The sequence below is a fragment of the Ischnura elegans genome, chromosome 8 (assembly GCF_921293095.1).
Source record: "Ischnura elegans chromosome 8, ioIscEleg1.1, whole genome shotgun sequence".
NCBI lineage: Eukaryota > Metazoa > Arthropoda > Insecta > Odonata > Coenagrionidae > Ischnura > Ischnura elegans.
Genome location: NC_060253.1, coordinates 66,247,216 through 66,270,414, shown reverse-complemented (window position 1 = coordinate 66,270,414; position 23,199 = coordinate 66,247,216). Strand labels below are relative to the sequence as shown.

Genomic DNA, 23,199 nt, shown 5'->3' with positions numbered 1-23,199 from the left:
ATTCGACCCATCTCTAATTTTTCCCAATATTTTGGTAGATTATCTGATGCTTAGTGGAAGCCTTCAGAAGGGTCACCTGTGCCTGGATTGAGAGTTACAATAGCCTGGATGTGTCTTCAACAGGGCATGATACTAGGCAGCCACCAGTTTGAACACATTATACCAGAATAAATGATATTCTGCATTGCGCTATTTACATGTCTCCAGTACATATTCATTACCAATTGCCATATAATTTGACAGTTTATATCACCATTACTTTATAAATGAGATTTTACAGGCTCAAACAGACTCTAATTCACGAATACAAGGATCAAGAACTTTGCTATACCAGATATTATTAGTATTCGTGCTATTATGGATTTCCACCAAGTTACGCCCTCTACGATTAATTAGACTCTAATTCATTCACTTTGCATTGCAAGGTATGTTTTTACATTTTAAATACCTTTTTTAAAATTAAAAACACTTCCATGCATTTCAGTACTGATTTGGTTTTATTGCATGCACTTGGAGATCATTCGTTTCACGCGATCTTTGACAGCCAATCATATAACATCAAATACTGCATTCAGCAAAGTCATATATACAGGAGATCAGTATATTAGGGGGGATCCAATGAGTAATAGGATGCAATTCACTCATATTGTTTGGGATTCTCCAACTACATTGTGGTTAATTCACCCTATCTGAGTTAGTAAGTGAAATGGTGTGGCTTTAGACTGTTGTTGCAAGCCCCTATGACAGTTTTCATTCAAATAGTTTTTCAACCTCTTCGATTTTGGGTTTGGCTGATATTTGAGAGTAGCGTGCGGTATTGCAATTTTGCTTTCCACTCAGTAGAAGTGCATTGGACGTGGTTGATATTTTTTCTACAGCTTACAAAGAAAATGCCTTGAAAAGAACTCAAGTGTACGAGTGGTATTTCCAATTCAAACGTAGCAACATGATGATCAGAGGCATTCAATGCCTAGGTCAGCTAAGCATGTCTGGAACAGTTGAAAACATGGTAAAAATTTGTGCCCTTGTGTGTGAGGATATGAGGTGTACTATTGATTAACTCACTGAACGATCTGGTCTTTCATAGGGTTTTGTGCAGTGCATTTTAGCTGAGGATTTGCAAATGAGATGAATTGCAGTGAAATTCATCCTCAGCTTGTTGACTCCTGGTCAAACAGTTTTTGGCAAAAAACGGTATGATACTGCTTCCTCACCCATCCTACTCACCAGATCTCACACCTTGCGATTTCTTTTTGTTCCCCCAGATGAAAAGGGTGATGAAAGGGAAATGTTTTAATGACATTCCAGAGGTGAAAATAGATTCGAAGGTGACTACAAGGAAGGACGAGTACCAAAGGTGTTTCACGCAGGGGATAAAGCTTTTGAACCAATGTGACAGTGTTAATGGAGAGCACTTCAAAGGTGACTCAAGTTTGTAACACAAAAAATTAATTCTGTTTTTTTTTTAATTTTGTCAGGTCTTTTTTGGTCCCCACCCCTTAAACAAATAAAATCTGCAAATTAATAACTTTGAGGATTAAAATAGGAATGAGTCCAAGTTAAATAAGTAGGCTAAATACACAACACTAAATGGAAATAACTACCATAAAGAAACAACATGCAATCAAAATTAAAAACTAGTTCAATGGAAATGTGTAGTTGACAACAACACACAAAATATCAAAGACAATTCTCCATATTAAAATCCTACCGGTCTATCTTTGGCTATCTTCTTAATCATTGTTTCAAGGTACTCAGGAAGTTTGTTGATTGGGTTGTTACTATGGGTAAAGAAGTGTGGACTTCTTCTTGCCAGTAGACGAAGGGCCCTCCAACCAAAGTTACCGTCATTGACTCGCCTGTAAAAGAAAACAGAAGTAATTTAACAATAAATCATGATAGACCATAGCCAAATCAAGGCTCTTTCCGAAAATTATGATAACAAATACAAAGCTAAGCAACATCTAGTTCAATTACCTTTTAATAAGTTAAACTTCCCTCACCAAGCATAACATGGAATACTTCTTACAATACTTAATGATACTGGACTAATTTTATGCTATTTCTAAAAATAGAGAGACCTTCAAAACATACAGTGGATGAGGGACAGAAATCACTAATCATGCTGGTTAAATACAGTGTGTGATTCCAAACCGTGTCAATCTGAATCTACATAACAATTACCACACAACTGGAGGTCTGGAAAATTTTAAGCCAGTGAAGATGGATTAAATAATTATTCAATGTAACCTTTTTAAATCAATTTGAAGGGGAGCCAAATTTGATCAAGTTTGATGTACAGAGGTACACTATAAATAGGGTTTTGTGATGCTGATACATAATAATCCATCTAATCTCACTGCAGAGCTCCCTGCACTGAAAATTTCCTCAACAATATTTATTATATAGTTTTCAAGCCAATCATAATAAACTTGAGTAATTTAAAAATGTATCAATATGATTGCTTCTCTACACCTCCACACTGCATTTCCCACATGCACACAACCCATAAACTTCCTAACAGTTCGCTTCATTAATGATCTATATAAAAAATTTTGCCCAGGCTGAAGGCAACAGAAACTGAACTTCACACATCTAGGACTACAATCCCAATCAGCAATCCAATCAACGACATAAACAAACCTCATCAAATCACTCTATGAATCTTCCCTACAGTGGCAAATCCAGGAATTTCGTTCAGGAGGGGTCCAATACCAAAGGGAAATTTTTTGAAATACAAGGAACTTGGTAAAGGGTTTTAAACTAATTTCAACACTTTTCATAACCGAAAAAAACTTCATTTTCCAAAGAAATTTTTGGTAACTTCATGTTTTTTCAATATTTTGTTTACTTTCACAATAAAACAAAGTAGGTAATTGTGTTTTTACATTTCTGACTACTCCCACCCCTCCCCTAGCTATGCCACTCCTTCTCTACTTCATATGGTTCCATATTTAGGAATACAGGCATCCCCCGAGTTACGTAAGAGATGCGTTCCGGCAGACTATGCGTAAGTCGAAATTTACGTAAGTCGAACCTTTGCGTTGGCGCTTCAGAGATTGCTGTATAACAAGTTGTATCGTAAAGAAATGAGCGCAACCACATACGCCACCACATCCATCGCTAGAACTGCAAATTTTCACGTTGATTGCTGACTTGGGATTTATAAGCGATTTTTCTACAGAAATTAATGAAATTTCCTTCGAGGAATGACAAAAATGGGTCACTTTGTTATTTTTAGCACGTAAAAAACTCTATAACTATTCGATATTTTTTCTACCATAGGTTGTACGAGCGAATATCTACTTCTTCGCGCTCGCATTCGAAAATTAACGTAATCATTTGAAATACGGTTATCACTTACGTAAGTACGGATTTACGTAAGTCGAGACATACGTAACTCGGGGGATGCCTGTATTTGACATGATCTCACTACAAAACGATTTTTTGCTACTCACTTGTACTCATTTTCAATCATTGAAGCTGGATCGCTCTGCATAATCGCCTCCTCAAAGTAATTCTCCAAGGATGGCAGGAAATCTCTTTCTTTTGATTTGCAGGCATCCAAATTATTAGGGTTAAGGTTCCAAAGTCTGGTGAGTTCGACACTAAAATAAAACAATAATTAATGAAATTCATTAGTTACATTATGCTGAATGATGCAAAAATAATAATAGATAATACATAAGACATAGATAAGACAAGAGCTTCAATCTAAATCAATCAACACTTAAGTGATGATCTATTATTAATATAAGTAATCCACCTGTTAAGGTAGGTTTACATGGAGTGCTTTGCAAGTTATATGAGAGAGCCCAGAATATGACATAACCCCTTTCATTCCATTAATAAAGTCTATTCTCTTCCTTCCCCTCCCTTGCTTACCAACATTCTTCCTTCTAACATGAATTTTAATGTCATCCCTCTGACAGTTATCCTTCTATCCAAACCTTCTGTCTCGCCTGTATCTCTTCTAGAAGTTTCCTCTCCTCACTAAACATATCAATACCATGGCTGTCAAATTAGATCATCCAGGAATTTAAACCTACGAACAATTAGAATCGCTAACTCCTTCGGTTCAGACAATGAGATGAGTGACTCCAAAGAGATATTTAAATTTTAAGATAAAGTATTATTTTTCATATTTTATATTGAAAACATGTGTTCAAATGAAACAATAACACATTATAATGATTTTAATTTAAGCTGTCCAACAAAAAAGAAATTCACCTCTGCTCCATATTGAATACAACTGCTGTATGATTATGGATGAAGTTCATGGGAATGTGTAGGTTCAGCCACAAGTAAATAATTCCAAGAACCTACATACATAACAGCTTTATTGAATTCTACACTACTAATTATATTCTCAGTGAAACAGCTCACAACATATCGCAAAGTACTCCTCACGTTCCTTTACCACCTGGTTTTATCATTCTTCGTTCTGATAGTCACCCGGATTGGAAAGATAAAATTGTAGTCAGACATCGTTTTGCGGAATTTAATAAGAGGTATCATTACAGTAATAACTTTTCATTCCTTCAATATTTAATTTAAAGCATAACACTCATTACTGTCATCAACAAAAGCTCAGGTTCTGTGATAAGCGGCCCCAACCATTCCGCCCTGATGTTGTTGAGAAACAAAATTAAACTGCAAAATGAAGTATAACCAAAACAGTAAATTATGCACATTATAACATAGAAATTCTGATCCACCTCAAGCCAATTTTGATGCCTAAGCACATATTTTGATGCACGTAGTACAGGGATGCCAACTTAAAAAAAAAATTGGGGGGACCCACTTGGGTCTTTACCCAAGAAATTTTATAAGTAGTGAGATTTAAGTTTTTTAAACATTTTAGGAGAGTCATACAACCAACATTAGAACCCTGATAACTCGAATCTCGATATCTGGACACTCCGGGGAAAATCGACAAACCTAACACATTTTTTCCTCACAGCCATAACAAATTTTTGAGGGAGCTTGGGCCCCCCTCAAGCCCCATGGAGTCGGCGCCACTGACGTAGTACACATGCTGGAGCACACAAGAGATACCCCTCTCCACAATTCATGATGTCTTCAATTTTCCTCCTCTACCTTCCCCCCTTTTCAACGTACTTTCCAGAGGTCATCTATCACTATCTTATGACATTTCCTGACCTCTCATCTTCCAAGCATAAATTCTTTCACACAAAATATGATGTCCATGGTGGATCACAAGAACCAAAATACAATTCATTCAATGGAATTCTATACTGACAGCTGGGATTGTATGTTGAAGATTTTAAAAGCATTGCATTTCTGCAGCTGACTTTGAATGCACTCACGGGAAAAAATCAATTTCCCAATAGTATATTTTAACAGGATATCAAAGGGATAAAGGTCCAAAAGAAAATAATGATATGTTAGTATTAGGATGAAGACTTTCCTGGTGTAATATAAAACTAAAACACGATCATAATCTTCAGTTTATGATGAAAAATTCATTTATTATATTATTTTCTACATAAATAATGGGTATGTTATGATATTTATATATTAAATCAAAAAATCCTTCAGTTTAACTTTTTGGATAAAAATTACCAAAAACGGCCACTTCTTTCAAAATTGCAGAATATAAACTCAAAAAAGGCAAACACGCAATACTGTTTACTAGAATAATGTCATTGAATGGACAAATACTATGTACTGTGAAAAGTTTTAAGCCCAATCAAAAAAATCCACCTTGAGCTCATCCGTACCTTACAAAGACATGATAATTCTTCATCCTAACATCATGGCAGAAAGAATAGATTAAAGGCAGTTTCAAGATTGGGCAAGAAAAAATATGAAAAACAAAACATACTTTCCCATGAGATATCTGTTCACTGTAGACGCCTCACGGATCTGATCTCCAAGGCGCTTGTGAGTAAATTTGCTCCTCATTGGTCCACCACCTTTCCTCTTATCTTTTGGCCCATCTTTATCTGACACCAATGGGCTTTCGTCACCACCAGAATCTTCAGATGTCACCGCCGATTGGTTTGGTTTTTGAAAAACAGGACATCCTTCATTCTTCCAAGAGTTCCAATGTTCTTCCCTCTGTCTCAACAATATGTCAAATGCAAATTTCAATTGTGCCAAACAGTGAATTTTATGCACCGGGAATCGATTATCAACTACACAACAGCATCAATACCGGTATTGGACTACGCATTTTCCAATCTTTTATCACTTCCAAGGTATTAAATTTCACATGCAGTAAAATGTCAATTTCTTTAGTAAGTATTTCCAAAGTAACTGGTAAAAAGTAAATATGTGCTGCTGAATAAAATTGGCCAAATTTATATTCAAACTTAACAGGATTTAAATATCATACTGTACAGCATATATTGAAGAATATTTATAAATTCGCTTCAGGCTTAATTTTGTGGATTATTGCTATATCTATGATTAAAACACAAATGGTAATTTCCACGCTATTTAATTTAGCACTTAAATACCGACCATGGTTTCGACACTTATTGTCATTTTCAAGGTAATCCAACCAACACTCTCTCGTTATTTATACCCAGGCCAAGGTAGGAGGTGGAGGCATATGGAATTGGAGTGAGGGGAGTGTGAGGGGGAAACAGTTTAGGTGAACAAATGAATGAAGGCCGAAACCAGAAGACACACAACAAGAGGAGCGTCAGTGACGGTCAGGCTTTTGATGTCATGGGGAAGCTTAACTTTAACAAAGGTGAGCCAGTACAAAATAAAACATCATTACAAAGTCCATCTGGGCTATTGGCAATTTGAAATTTTCCCATAAAATCTAATTTTAGCCCTTTGTCAATACAATGTAAAATATCTATGTCAAAATTGCAAAAATGGTTATTCAGGCATAAATGATTAGCAAAACAAGATTTTACGTCATTATACATAAAACTTCTGTGTTCCTTCCCTCTGTCCTAAAACCTTGTACCAATCTGGCCAACATAACACAATCCAGAGTCCACTTTAATTTGTACACTCCACTTTTGTCCATACAATCATAATTGTCCTTCAAATTGAATAAAATCTTGACAAGCATCAATGGGTTATAAAATGATTTATTGTAATTATTTTTATTTTTAGGGAAGACATTCTGGGGTTTATAAGAAATGTTTCTTATGAAAGGTAGTTTGACCCAGTGGGTAATTTTTGTCGGGACCACACACAGAGATGTCAGTAACTTTTTTGTTCTTTTGGAGTGATAGCGTTTAAGCATCTTGTCTAAGCACAGGGTATTGAAGCCATTTCTTACTGCTATGGTTTTTATAATTTTGAGTTCTTTATCGAAGTTGTGGACAATCATAGGAATATTCATAAACCGGTGGATCATACACCTCAATGCAGCTAGCTTATGCGTATGCGTATAGCTAGCGTATGGTGATGAGATGAATCTACCAGAATAATAACATCAGTGAACGTTTCTTTTCTGCATATTGATAGATCATGTTTACCACCTTTAATTGAAACATTTAAATCTAAGAAATTGACATTGCCCCCACCATATTCAATCGTAAATTTAATCTTGTTGTGGATTGAATCTAAAACTTTTTTGCTGAAATTATCTAATTGGCGTGATGAACATAAATATGAAGTATCGTCTACATATCTAAACCAATAGACAACATTGGTCAAGAGGGGGTTACCAGAGCTGAAAAGTTTATACTCCAGATTGTCCATGAATATTTCAGCAAGAATTAGGGAGAGAGGTGATCCCATAGCAAGGCCAGAATTTTGTAAGAAAAAACACTCCTTATAAATAAAGTAGTTCTGTGAGAGAAACATAAATGAAGTAGTTCTGTAGTACTTTTCAAAAATTACATAACAAGGATAATCCCTGGCAGCTGTAGAACAAAGTGAATTTCAACAATTGATAATGGAATTCAGTCTTGAACTTCCAAATTTCGATGAAAATTAGTAAACATGTTGGCCTCCCCAAGAAAAAATAAATAACAGAATTTTCTAAAATATAGCTGAACTACAGATTCAGGTTCAACCGATTCAGGCATGATATAGTGGAAGTTTGACAAGATAAATAAAAAAATTAGTTTCACTCTTCCACAATGGGGAACTTGCATGAATTTTTTTTATTTCACAGGCGGACAGAAAATTATTTTCTGAATACAACAAAGAAAACCGCATGTAAATCTGAGTTTTCCTTCGCGAGATATATAATGATAAATATAACGAATTTTAAAGCGCGGGAAAAACTCCCTCACCCCCCAAGCCACTACCGACGAAGCCTCGATGACGTCAAAGGTGCCTAAACATCACGCGAAGCTATTGTTGTGATTGTTTGTAATAGTTGCCAGCAGTTGTGAGAACTTCTTTTGTTAGACGTGTTGATTATTTTATATTTAAAGATAAATATCCGACGATAGAGGCTTGGAAGCCCTCGTATTTTGCATTATTTATAATATTAATATCTAAGTAAGGGCATAAAATATAAAACTGGAGCAGTTAAACCAAAAATTTTATAATACCTAAATAACATCGTTGTAGGAGTCTGAGCCACGGCCATTGGAAGGGGATACGTTAATTGTAAGTTGATGTTATCGACGGCATATCATTCATTTAAGTATGTAATTAGAACGATTTTGATGTTTACTAATGTCCGCTTAGTTTTAATATACAATAACTTCATCCGTTTATTCGTAGGTACCGGAGAATTCGTCGTTTAGGACTGTATGTGCTTGTGTTATAGGGTGAATTCCAGTCAATGCAACTTTTGGTCACTCATTGGAGACATCTAGGAACATTTTTGTGCCAAAATAGTGTTATTTTCAACGTGACATCTCCCGTTAAGCTACTACTAATAATCACAGTGCCAGTGGTTGTAATGCACAAAGTTTGACAAGGTTGAAAAATATCGGCCAAGAGTTATCAGTGTTCCATCGTGATTGAATTGTAAAAAGTGCTATTACGCTATCGATAAATGTCTAACAGTAGCGTAAAAATTGTCAGTGGCGTGCTAATCTCCGTTGTTCACCGTAGATATGACATTTCACGATAACGCTATTGAAATAAAAACTGTGAGTGAAGTTTTTTATTCCATTATTTCAACGAATAGTAGTGAGAAAAGTCACCTGTGTCACATGTGTGGGCTAATTTAAGGGTTTAAATCAGTGAATAAATAGTTGTTTTCATCATAACGAGTTCTATTATTGTAAGTTGTACGTGATGAATATAAGAATGTGACAGTGACATCCAGTTTTTGATAAGAGTATTTGCCTATTTCCCACTATATTTTTATGGTATATGCTAGTATATTGTTTATGGATTTACCTATATTATTGAAATAGGTTATAGCTTGTGTGTGTGTTGGCAGCGGAACCGATTCGCGATCTCACATGTGGATTGTGTGCAGACTGTTTTGCTGTGAATTCGTACCGAAGGACGGATAGGACTACCTTCTCCGATAATTCGGTGTTGCGAAATTCAACAGCACAGCTTACTCTAATGTCAACAGCACAGCTTACGATCGTTATCCTCCAGTATTAAAAGTTTCTTTTATAACTCGATTTGCCACCGACGTATAGCAATAATTTGTCTTAACAAATTCCATGAGGGTCGTGGCATTAATTTTTGGTGTCCTAAAAAAAGGCTGGTGTCCTAACACCCCATGCCACACGCCTTTTAGGCGGCTTGCGGGGTATTACGTAGATGTAGATGAATTTCAGGTGTACTATTCGAACGAGTGGCAACGTTATCATCCATTTTTCCGATCACTAAAACATACGAAGTGAAACGCTTGTACTTCATCATCCCGATGCCGCATTATTAATATCCCAAGTAATAATCTAGGCACAATAGCAATAGGAAAACTTGCCCAAGAATAACAGAACAAAATAAAGTGACGATGAGCGGCTAAATACTCCCTCAAAACAAATTTTACACCATGCGCTCAGCGTATTTCCCTACTCCCTACGGTTGTTTAGGCACTTATGACGTCACGCCTGGCCTCGGCAACGCTCGGGTGTCTTCGCGCAGTGGTCGGCTCAGAGAAATTTTTCTCGATTTTAAATGCAATTTTTTTATTTATTTTGATGTTGAATGGAGAAACTGAAGGTATTTTTGCGAGCTAATGTATCCATTTGACTTATTTAAAATAGTTTTTAGAGCAATCTACGACCCATGCAAGTTCCTCATTATTTAAAGCGTATGATGCTTTTTGGCTCACAAGACATCATAGTACATGAGTATGTAAGACTACATACCTATACAAGTAAATTAGTGTGTACCTTGAGAAAGGGGCAGGAAACAAAACCGCAGTGGGGAGACATAAGAGAAAACAGACAACTAAAGAGATACAGAAAACCTGGGGTAGAAGGACTCTTTCCATAACTGCAGAATAACCACACTGAGAAAAGAGCCACAGAAAAGGGAAGGCCTAAAGGGTGGAGAAAACTGTAAGGGGAGAGTGTAAGAGAGGAGGTATGTCATTAAAAATGAAGAGGTGGGAGTATGTGGTAAGGCCAGGAGGTGGGATAGAGAAGTCCCCAAAAGGGTATAACTGAGAAAGGAGTGAGGATAGAATTAGCAGGATTTCGGGGAAGGGATTGCAGGCAAAATAAACAGTTAACACAAGACGGAGGGAGTGGGTGGGTCATAAATGTCATTTTAGAGCAATTTCAAATTGTACAAAGTGATACAAATATGTATGCTCCTGAATGAATAAGTGTTTGTCGCCCACTCTTCTTTCCTTAGGATTCCCTTCCCAAAAACAGATGGTCAAATTCCTACATTACCCACTCTTTAACCTACTCCACTATACATAATGACGATTTTGTCCTCTCATCCCCTCCTTCTGTCTTGTGTAACAAATATTACCACTTCCTTGAGACCAAGCTCAAGGTTTGGAACATAAAAAAATTATACTTCTGGAACTTTGTAATTTCAAATTTTCCGAGCATTTGAGAACAAGCTTTATGTTCGTGCCGACAGTATTGCTTCTTAAAATAGAGAATTTACTGTAGATGGTATTACATATTTCACGACTTTCACACATCAAGTACTTGATGAAACAAACAAAATGATTAAGAATGTTACATACCTTAAGTATGTGCCTAACAGCTTGAGCAAATACAGCACCATCTGGCGGAGTCTCAGCAAGTAACCTATACACTAAATCAGTTGTTTCCTTGACCCACTCTGCTTGCTCTGGTTTCATTTCAATTGTCTCCCTTAAAATAGAATACGTGTACATGTAAAAAAGCTTTGGCAAATATAAAAATAGCTTCAGAAAACCAGAATTTGGCATTCTGATGACAGAAAGTATGAATTTGCACCTGATACAGACATGCATTAAGAACTTCCACAGATGTTACTTAGTTTTAACTGTCAGTTAGTTTTCTTATACTTGGATTTGATTATTAATTTTCACGATAGATCATTAACTGAACCGTGCACAATACAGAGCATTAGTTGCAATTCCTAAACTCAAAATGTTTTCTCAGAGGTAAATACAATTTTGAATGTCCACTGAAGAAACAGTTTCAATTCAAGGGCACAATCAAATAGAGTGAACATTTCATTCCATGACTTGGGATACATAGAGTAGAAAATGCACTGACTATGACCTCAAATACTTAATACTACAACTTCCCACTTTATCTGTAAACATAAACAGTGGAACCCCGATGTATGGTCCCCACATTAATCATTTTCCCACATTCATCGTTTGCCGTTCCTGGTCCCAAATAAAGTTCCATAAAGACAATGTAATTTTATCCCGCATCTATCTTTCCCCGAAGTATCGTTTTCCCGCATTGATTGTTTGAAGATCGCGGTCCCGTTGTATTATTTTCCCGCATCCATCGTTTGACGAAAATGAGACGAAGTGTTTACAACCTGTTATTTGTGGCTAATAACGACAGACAAGTACATTGTTTGAATCTTCCTCAGGAGATTGAATTACCATAGGGAGAAGCTGAGTGCCGTGGGATAGTTACAGTAGCGCATTTCCCAAGATCCGCTATCCCCCTCCATTCAGCACTCGCCTCCCCCCTCTCAGCTTTCCTCTTCTCTGAAATAAAAAGAAAATGTTCCAGCTCGTGCAGGAACCGTATTACGAAGACCTTAGCTTCCAAAGAAAATATCAAGTTTCGTGAGAATATTAGAAACATGTTTCACCCCTCCCCTTTCTCACCCATTGACCTTTTTTATCTCATTCAAAGTTCCCCGTTTCTGAAGGTCAACTGCTGCATGAATCACTTATTAGCCCAAAAGTTATCTAACAATGAACTTTGGCAATTGGTATTATACTTTTATTAGATTGAAGGCATTTTTTTTCGAAAACAGGGCATCAGGTTACAATTTACGAGTTATGCTACAAGTCTCACTTTTCAGAGTTGCTAACGAAGCGATATCTTCTCAGGATATTTTGTTTCTCCCTACTAGCAATCTGAATTCATCTACTCATCTAGAGCTACGCTACTTATTGTTAGAAATGAGTGGGTAAGTTGCTGTCTATATAGGACAAAAAATTTCATAGCGCAGTCATGTGGTCATGCTTCACCCTCTGCAGTAAGCTATGCTTATGCCGTATACAATAGCATTAGTGCAGAACTTCACCTCGTACGAGTGGTTCTGTACTTTCCAGGGTGGGTTGACTTAAAACCAGTTTTCCGTGTGGGCTCAATAAATCCGGTTTAATTTTTACTCATCTTCGGACCATGGCCCTTCTGAAGAGACAAGTGAGAACTTTAAAAGATGGACTAAAAAAAATTGAAGATGAAGAAAAGAATCCAGGCTAGAAGCACGTGAATATTGTTGAACGCCTCGGGTTGTCTGCTAGTACATGACGGCAGTGGTTGGGGTAGAGCGAGATACCTGGTGAAACCAAGAAGTGGGATTGAAGCTGAGGGTCAGGTGGGCGTGCTGCTAACGATTAAAGCAACATTGTTAACGCTTTACATATTGCCTCAATCATATCAAAAATGTAATTGTTAGAAAGGAACATTTCAATTAATAAACTATTTTTGGCCTTTTTGATCCAACTCACAACCAATCACTGCGTCGGCGAAAGCAGTTGTTTTAGGCATAACATGCACACTGCTCTCATAAATACGTGTACTTGAAATGGCATTTGATGGATACGAATTTTTACATCAGATAGAAATCCATAATAGCAGTGAAAATGCCGAGTGGAGTGCAAACATTTTTTAGCAAGGTGGCGTGTTCCTTTAGGATATTTGAAGGAGATGTAAGTCGAATCAACGACTTGACCTAAGTGTTTCGATATAACAGTAATATTCCTGTAATCAGCTAAAATCTTGTTTGAATCCATTAATGAATAGGTATCATAATTCGTAAAAATCAATAGTTTCCTGGGACATGGGCAACCCAGCCAAACATTCCTTCATTGATCGTTTTCACGCATTCATTGTTTTTTTCGCCCATCCCCCTGAAATATGATAGATCGAGGTTCCACTGTATATGATAGACACACATAGAGTGTATACAAAAGATAACATTGTTCATGAATGTCGACTGATATTTGATTAGATTAAAGCAAGGTGGCAATTTCTAAGTTGGAGAATTCACATAATTAGTAATGGCTTGCGATTCATTATTATTCAAGAAGCATACAAAATAAGGGCAAGAATAACCACTTCCAAGGACATATGACACATAATTGAATGCTTACGGTCGAAATTTCACACTAGAATTCAGGTACTGGAAAAGGATGAGGAATTGCAGCAAAACATATCTCCTGAAGTTGGAATCACTGAGTTGAAGATCTAGAAGCTTTTGATTGGTAAGAAACTTAGCAAAATACTGGGGTGACTGAGCATCTATATCCCTGGGATTAGCTTGAGGTCTCTTCCTTTTTCCTTGCAAGTCTTCCAATTTAAAGCTGTTAAATGCCAACAGGACATTTGATGCATGCTGAAAGAAAGACATACAATCACAAATGGTGCATAGAATACTGAAATTAAACTCACAATCTGTCAGTCATTGATAATCTACAATAGAGATAAGTTGGCTTCACAAGAAGAACTTCTCTTTTTTTACTGATTAAAATAATTATCAAAACATATAAGTACATGATATTTTGAGAACCAAATACAGTGGAACCTCGTTAAAGCGAGTACGGGCTATAGCGACACCCCCGCTATAACGAGAGATAGCCGATGCACCGTCAATTGACCCTATAATAAGCGTGTTAAAAAATTCGTTTTTACGAGACCCTTTCGGTGTTGGCTCTCGCCATAGCGAGGGTTTCACCGCCGGAAGACTTTCATGAAGACTCCTTAACCTCTGTAATTGCTAGCGATCTGTTAGAAATGAAGTTAATGGAGTGCTCAGTCTCAAATTTATGTGGTAAACTGTCGTTCGATAAATATAATGATTGACGAAACAATGCTTTGCATCATTTTTATTCAGTGCGGCGCTTATAAATTGTTTGAATAGTTAGTCATTATTTGAGCAAGAAAATTTAGTGATGCAAAAAAACATCGCCTTTCGTCTGGATTTATGCTTACGTTTATCGGATAGACATTTATCTGTCGCCACACCACTCCTGTTCCTGTATACCTGTTCGCAACAGGTATATTGGCTATTATTTGCTCCACCTCCGGTAAAGCGACAATTCGCTATAGCGAGTGTTTATTAGTGCACCGTGGGGTGTCGTTATATCGAGGTTGCACTGTACGTAAGCACCAAGGGTTGGGGGAGTTTTCAACTCCACGGCGGCAACCTCCTATCACCACTGTACTTTTGAGGTGAACACAACATTGAATGTTCACAGGGGGAATACAGTTTGAATTCAAGAGCCTGATAGCCAAACCAACTATATTTTGAGATAGAGGCAAAGCTGGAATTTTTCAAGGACATACAGTAGAAGCCTTATATAAGAAGTATGGCACATACTTAGAATAACAAGGAATGCTGGGCAATGATCATTCGAAAGGTTTATGATAAACATGAAAAAATTGATATAATGTGTCCTAAAATCCCTGACACAGTGTAATAGCAATAATTTTTTTCAAATTAGCTGATTCTTTTTCAAGACTAATTCAATGATAAAATTAAGTCATGAATAAATAAATTTATTAATTGCATCCACACATAAAAAGAAATCCAAGCGCAACACATAGGTTACATGTGCAACACCCTGTGCACAAGTTACATTAATGAAACATCAAAAGATGGTACCAATGAAGAGTTGAATTGTTACAATATATCATGGCATCATTTCTATTATATTTTCCAACACAATGCATCAACAAGCTACTGCACTCGAGGCCTATCATCATAAACGCACTACAAAGCAAGTTTTACATCAAATGAACAGGTGTAAGATTCTCAAGGACATTTTTGTCAGAGTATGTGCCAATACAATGTAAAAGAACCATCGCCCTTTGAATGTTAGGAATCCTTAAACCACGTGATACCACGAAATTGTATCTTTAAACCCTTTTCATGCTGAGTATTACCTCGAAGAATTGAGCTAATGGTCAAAGGGCCGGGAAATAAGTTGACAAAGATACTATGGTTGTCAACTATGGCAGGGGAAAAGCAAACACAGTCATATTTTCATAAAAACATACCGAAGAAAATGCCTTCCATTGTACTTTGTTGTAGCATTGGTTTGGATTACGAAAAACATCTTGCAATGCCCAAAACTTTCTGTAGAGATTGTAATCTATCTTCAACCTGAAAAAATTTAATAAAAATCAAAAGAGGATTAAAATCAATGTAAGCATAATACATTGGGCAGTAATGAAATGGAAGAGGATCAATTCAAGTCAAACATAATACCATCCAGCAAGTATATAAAAAAATTAGGATACTTGATGAGAAAAATGTGACTTATGGCATATAACTGAATAGCTTCGTCAATAATGACACTCATTTTCACATATAATATGCATAAATTCAAGATTAATTTTGAAACACACTCTTTCCATAACAATTTTACCACAAAATCATCCAATAAAGTTTTACAAAATATTGCTTCAACTGTCCGACCTAACATAAAACACCCTTGTGGAAAAATATATTTCATTAAATAGCACAAGCTTCCTATAAATGCATATTTTGCTTTCACACAATAATAATAATAATAATGGCAACAAAAATAAGTAGTAAGTGCCCAAATAACCAAGCTTGCCTAGCTATGTAGGTGACATGGGTTAACAGATTTGAAAGAGCTTACTTGGGTTCAATTTTGTCATCAGCATCTTCCATGGTATCATCCTTTTCAGATAGGATGTCCTTAAGATCAGCCTCATCTTCAGCCCCGAATTCAGTGATATTGTCCAAATTGAATTCACTGACAACATTCAGCCCTGAAAAAAAACAACAAAAATATAATAACATGCGAACAACCACAGATATCCCAAATAAATAAGACCATTGATGGTTAATGACAACTCGAATGCCCCAAAAGGCAAAAGTCATTTATTTAACCCAGTGATCGTAACCATCAAAGCTGGCCACAATATGTGATCAAGGTTAAGACTACAAAGTTATTGAAGCTTTGTATACAACGTAACTCAAGTCTTTCCACAAGCTACAGCAGTGGCTGGCTTTCACTATTTGTGTCACCATAGCTCAGCCTCCATTGTTTCCCGCATTTACCTGACTCAACACATTACTTTTCAAGCAATCTATGGGCGAAATCTCAACTTTCTTTTTTAATATCCTTAAAGGTCATTCTAGCGCTCCAGAGACTTCTGTGCAAAGAATTAAAAATGTTCCTAAGATGCTTGTGCATGGGAAAGCACCTTCCTTGGCAAGGCTCTGGCACAAAAGGCTTCAAGGAAATGGGTTACATACACTTCTTCTAAAAAAACTGAATTCCAAGTTTTACAAGTGGTAACTTACTCTGCCTCTATGATGGTGAGAGATTCCTAATTCCTAAACCTTCTCAATCCATTCATATAGATGCACAATGCTGATCATGACAAAGCCCTTATTTTTTTCATCCTCCCAAAAATCCATCCTCTGCCTAATAACTTGTAAAACTGGACTTTGGTGAGTAAACTCAGTAGGTAAGACTTTGATCTCATAGCTTAACTTCGCACCCGGAACCCCTAGCATATTTGTGCAGACTTCATCAAATAGGCTGCTAGCCAGTAGTGAATATTTGCGCACCCTGAGTTTCAGCATTTTACATCTTTGACATACCCAAGGGATATGAAGATATGTATTGTAAGTAGGGTGGTCAGCATCAGTATTAAATCGGTGAATAAATAAATAAATTCCATACTACTGCTTTAACTAATAATTATCATAATACGAGCATGATTATTTTCAAAGCTGATATATTTATAATTTAACATGATAAGATTGAGGACCCTCATGCATCTAAAATGGTTCGATTACATGCAGGGGCGGATCCAGGATTTCTTTCTGGGAGAGGCACAAGCAAGGCCGTATCCAGGATTTTATTCAGGGGGGGGCACAATGATACTTCGTCATACAAAACGAACGAAATGATAATGGGACCGTATTAAAAATCTAGCATATTTTTAAGGGTCTGGGGGGGGCACGTGCCCCCGTGCCCCCCCCCCTGGATCCGCCTATGATTACATGAGAGATGATTCATCCACCTTTTAGGACAAAATAAGCGGCAGCCTCCAACTGATGGATAGAATAATTTATCCCATGAATAAAAACTAACAATGGCTGCTGTTGGCTGACATGAATAGTCCAGCGGGTGCCTGGTATTAGTGTCATTGGCCACAGTTGATTAGCCTAGATGGTCGGTTGCCCATTGTATTTCCCAAAAATAGTGACTATCATTCAAATTTCCATTTTAAATTTTAACCAAGAATAATTATGAATTAAAAAGGTGAACTCAATATCCAAACACAGACATTGAAGTGGAAATCACCAGTCTTTACGATGAATAACTGACTAAAATGAGAGCAAAATAATGCCCGAGTAATACACCAAGTTATCTACGATAAAGAAAAACTTCCGTCACAGATGTATTTCATAACTGAACAGAATAGCCATCTCACAATAAAGCCACCCAACACGAGAGAACCTAGAAAAATGATTTCAATAGTATTGACAGAGATGACAGACATTTGACCACAGTGAGATTAAATTATTCATATGAAAAACCATCCTTTTTAGGACTTAACTCTGACCCATTCAGGGAGCAGAAATCATATCACGACTTACCAGAGCGCTCTGAGAATGGGAAGAATTTGGCCAGGAACAAAAGAATTCTGCCACAAAACACTGTGTTCTGAGAGCGAGAAAGTCTCCTCAGCAAATCTAAAAATAGTAAAATGAACCGTGAAAGCATGTGATCAATTTGTTTTAGGACAATTAATAAAAAGCAAAAACATTTCAGGAGATAAACGTACCATTGCACATCCGTAGAAGATTATTTTTACATGCACTAAAAAAGAGTTCTTCTCTCCAAATGTTTACACCATTTTCCACAAATGCAAACAGCTTCTCACAGTGCTCCAACGTTAGAGCGTCAAATATGTCACCCAAAAGTGAAAATGGAATGGAAGCCGTGCACATTTCACTCCTGCACGCTTTAATGCAGAACTGTACAAATCCTTCCCAGGTGGAAACATCATGCTTAGGATCGGAGAGAAGCTGTATCAAATAATCCCGCATCACTTGGTCCAGGGTGCTTCTTTTGTCTGCTTCACTACACACACAATGAAAAAGAAATTAAAACCCACCCAATTCACTTCTATTAAATGCCGAAATTGATCAAGAGCACTTACTTAGCATTAATGGACGTATATTTCTTCTGCAATGGCTCTACATTTCCGGACGCAAAGCACTGCTTAACAGAAGCCTGGCAAAATATGATTAAAACAGCGTTTTCATGGAATCTTTATAGTTTTTAGAAATAAAGGATAAAATAAAGTTATCGAAAATACAGAGAATATAAACAATGAACTTTGATATAGTTACTATCACCGGCAACGGCAGGCATACCATGAAATCACTCCTCATATTTTCAAAATTACACAACTTGTTTGCCATTTTTCTTCAATGTAAACACGTGCGGCAGTTCAAATCAGCACCACAACATGAAACTCAGACACAAAAATAGCCTTCACCATTAAGATTCAACCCGGTCTACACCATCATACACTCTGTTCACAAGGTTCACAACCAAGTTGACAAACAACTAAGAAACAATATCCAATTTGCGGACCCGCCATCTGTTGACGTACGGTATAAAGGAAAACAAAAAGATCAAACTTGGCGCACCTATGCACCTAGCCATGATTAATACATTACACATGATTAATACATTATATAATGTATTCTCCATGCACCTAGCCGCACCTATCGCGGTGCGCGACTGGTTCTGACTGGTCCTTAAATTTCAAGACTTATCAGTAGTATCGTACTTGATCGTACTATATTTATAACGTGTATAATTATTATGTATTCTCCATGATGTGTTCATGGGTGTATATGTGATATTGCTATTTCCTTATTAAGTCACTGGCACCTTAATCATTAATGGTGTGTATCTCATCAATTTTCAATTTTGAGAAAAATTTTTGGAAAGAATGATAACCGGATCACTTTCTGTATTTTTAAATCATTGGCATTCTTTGCGTATAGTAGTGCGTTTCCGGATGAGCCTTTAATGACATAACTGAATATATTTCTCATTACATGTTTGCGGACCGTAGGCTGGGACAAATCAATGTAAGTGTGGACCCCATCAACACCTTCTCCCAACGAAATTCTACTTAGTCCACCAACGCCACATGGGACTGCAACGTCTCCCTGTGAGACACCGCTAATATCTTTCAATTCTGAGGAAATGCAACGGTATGTGTGTCATTCATTTAATTACCTTAGTATCCTTGCTTCTGTATGTGCTGATTATTATGAGTTGCGTATCGAATGACGTAGTAATTGATTTATTTTTCTGCAGGTCTGAAAGGAAAAGTGCCCTCCAGCCAATTGGTATCAGGATATCAAAGTCATTTTCACTTAAGGCTAAATATTTGCATGAGATTGATAAGCTTTTGAATAAGGCTAGTCGCTCCTCCAAAAAAACTCATTATGTAGTTTTAATCAACGGTTGCAAGCTGCAGAGGAAGGTTTAAATCGTGGTTTGGGGTTTCTGCATAATCTCCCACAGACACTATCCAACATTTTACAATGTCAAGTAACTCAGTGCCAAAATAAAAATAAAGGCTGAAGGTTTCCTTCAGAGTATAAATTTCGGTCTCTTTCTCTTTTAGAAGTGGAAGAGCGTATGGCTCTCTGTAGAAAGTGTCAATAGAACCTTCTTGGAGAACACATACTCCAAGCAGGCCTACGCTAGACCCCTTCTTAGGGTGGTGGATGGCCATGGCCAGAGGGCACCAGCACATGCAGGGGAAGGACTACCGGAATGATCCAGAATGAATTATATTAAATTATTGTTTTGTTTACTCAAGACGGTGTTAATTATGCTGTTTAATGATACACCATTGAAATCAAGTTAACTGGTCAATGTTGGTATGTGTCAGTTCCAGAGCGGGAAGGCGGCAAAGATTTCCAAGCTTGTAGGTGCGTTGGGATGTGTCCTAGTGGCCCAGTAAGGGCCTGACTCCAAGGCTGCTATCAAGTCTGTCCTTCTCAAGGGGCATTAATGATGCAATGTTTAATCATTCGTATGTGAGCTGTCCCCTTCCAAAATGAATGGAGAATGAGTATAATTCTTTGACCTGAATATACTGCTTACTCTATCTCATTACAAGGGGCAATCAAGATGATAGGTAGAAGGATATTTTTATGCCAATCATAGCATAAATTTGGATGAATTAAATTCAAGCACGTCCCACCATCCTCCCTAAAGAATATTAAGAATGCTCCCCTTTCCACCCAACAAGGGGGAGACTTAAAGTGAATCATTTGACCATGGAAGGAGGGGTCATTAAGTTTGATGATTGACGGAAATGATAAATCGAAACCTTACCTAATAAAAATATGTACTGAGACTAGAGTATTTTTGAAAAAGTGGTAGCAACAAAAACAGCTTTGTTTAAATAAAGCCAAATATGTAGGTAGATTATGCATCTGCAGAGGAGGATTTTTTCAATCCATTGTGATAAATAATTCAAATATTAAGGCGTAGTATTGGCAGGCCACTTTTTTCAGCATAATTTCAGCCCTGAACATTCGGCATGTTTTTTGTCTGAAGGCACCAAAATGAATGTCTTAATCTGCCTATGAGTATGGAAACATATTCCTCAATCAAATATTTATTTTCTTCATTAGTCCATGAAAATCGTTTTTTCTCAATTAAATGGTTATGTATGGTAGTGGCAACTCAATAACTTTTAAATCATTTTGAAAGTACAAAAATCTGCAAGTCTGACTGAGGAACCCAATAAATATGTTCCTCGTACTTAGTGTGAAGTTTTTCGTAAAGAAAACTAAAATCTTCCGTTTACAATTATCAGTACAAGTGAGTATAAATGTTTAACTTTGAACACCCAAAGGGTTCATTGGACTACACAAATCTTGAGTGGGTTATTAAATACCTCCTCAGTCCTTGGACTTACTTTGAACGATTTCTATGCTAACTTACTCATCCTTATTTCTGGCTCTGCGAGGTTCTATTTTTTTAAAGTGGGATAATCCAGATCACTGGCGATCCCCTTCAGGATTTGCATGCTTCGGTCACTCAAGTGTGCAAGTTTCTTGTGACACAAAATTTGCAAATCATCCTCTTCTACTTTGCAGTCAATCCTAAATTACCCTTGGCATTACTTTTACTGTCTTGATTATTTATAGATATTTATTTTGTTTCAAATTCAGAAAATATACTCCACTATATTCAAAACCAGTGGCTTGAATCACTCCTTTTACTTCCTAAGATTTGGCATCAATCAGCATGCACCAAAATACAACTGCTGTGACCTTATTAACTTGCTTGCTTAGACAGTAAATTGGTGGATAAACTTGGAACATGACACATTTGAAACAGTGACTGAATTTGCCAGCATCAATTCCATGGAAACATTTCTTATCCCTTCAAATTAATAACAGTCACATAATCTTTAATTGCATTAAAATTAAAATATGAGATACAATTTTTGTCTCTTGCTGTATGGGCCTTGGCTCCGGAAGCTATGTACCACTTTTCTTTCCACACCTTGCAATGCAATGCTGTGAGCCAAGAAACAGAGCTACCTAGATTAATACCATTATTCCTTTGACTTGGTATACATTCACTTTTTTTATAACCAATTATATAAAATTTGTCACGCTGGTTAGACAGGCTGAATATGGACTTCTTTTTTCATCTACTGTTACCTTCCCCTACTCCCAGTGCAAAGAATGAAGACTGCCCGTGGAGTTGGTCTCCTTGACTTCCGTCTCACTGCCGTACATATCGGTCATGTTGACTACTTGATGTCCGCCACCCTCATCTTCCTGACACCTCTGGTCCGGCTCAACCAGTTCTGGTCACAGTATTTTCTAGTGCCATCCAAAATTGTCTGTACTCGGGTGATCTTTTTCCTGATGCCATTTAACTTCGCATCGAATGTAGTAAATTTTTGGAAATAATCCACGCTTGAACATGACTTACTATTGATTCCAAAAAGCAGCTCATTGAGAGAAACAAGAGGATTAAAACCCTTGTCCTGATATTTTTCCTCAGCTTTTCCTACATTATCTTAGCCATCTTGGATTTCATGACCCCATCTTCGTCCTTCATCTAACAACGATCATACTTCCCATTTGCTCATTGAGCTTGCTTGCTCCAATGTATTGATGCCTTTGAAGTTACTTTGTTCAACATGTAGTCCCAATGGTCTCATGAAGTAGGTAAATACAGCTCTATATTCATTGCCCATATTTTTAAATTAGAGACTAGTGGTAACATATCGAACTGTGTAGCAGAGCTCTATAATTTACGCTGTTTCGTCCTTGATCCTGAGTCACGGCAGGATCACCGGTTGCCATTTTTTTTTGTTTCCTCTTAAAACACCATTTCCAAAGAGGTAAATCGATGATTTCTACTGAATTAACAATTCCTCAGCTGCATCAGGGCCTTTAGCCTATAGTGATTTTTTTGGTGGATTTGGAAAGTTAGTTTTTCAGAAATGAGACACTTGTTCTTTTCAGTTCAAATAACGGCATTGAAACAAGCGGATGTCAAAATGTGCTTTTTCTGTTATTTTTGAAGTATTTAAAAAACCTGCCATTAACCCTCTTAGTGCCACGGGCCGATTT

At 37.0% G+C, this 23,199-nt stretch overlaps 1 protein-coding gene and 1 long non-coding RNA gene across 2 annotated transcripts in view; one reads left to right on the top strand and one right to left on the bottom strand.

Annotated features, from left to right (window-relative positions):
• The window catches only part of LOC124163675 (THO complex subunit 1), a 28,191-nt gene extending 9,073 nt beyond the window's left edge, over positions 1–19,118 (bottom strand). Inside the window, exons 1-11 of the mRNA XM_046540734.1 lie at positions 18,940–19,118; positions 18,723–18,796; positions 18,345–18,643; positions 18,157–18,252; positions 16,178–16,310; positions 15,570–15,675; positions 13,664–13,905; positions 11,069–11,198; positions 5,849–6,084; positions 3,459–3,608; positions 1,712–1,859 (exon numbers count right to left, since the gene is read on the bottom strand). Of these exons, the coding sequence (XP_046396690.1) occupies positions 1,712–1,859; positions 3,459–3,608; positions 5,849–6,084; positions 11,069–11,198; positions 13,664–13,905; positions 15,570–15,675; positions 16,178–16,310; positions 18,157–18,252; positions 18,345–18,643; positions 18,723–18,796; positions 18,940–18,987 (1,662 nt within the window). The 5' untranslated portion in view covers positions 18,988–19,118. The remainder of the gene's footprint in view (positions 1–1,711; positions 1,860–3,458; positions 3,609–5,848; positions 6,085–11,068; positions 11,199–13,663; positions 13,906–15,569; positions 15,676–16,177; positions 16,311–18,156; positions 18,253–18,344; positions 18,644–18,722; positions 18,797–18,939) is intronic.
• A 252-nt stretch (positions 19,119–19,370) lies between these two features.
• Positions 19,371–20,193, top strand: LOC124163674. The gene is made up of 3 exons (XR_006865821.1): positions 19,371–19,479; positions 19,653–19,794; positions 19,901–20,193. It is a non-coding gene; the product is annotated as an uncharacterized LOC124163674 (long non-coding RNA).
• The last annotated feature ends 3,006 nt before the right edge of the window (positions 20,194–23,199 follow it).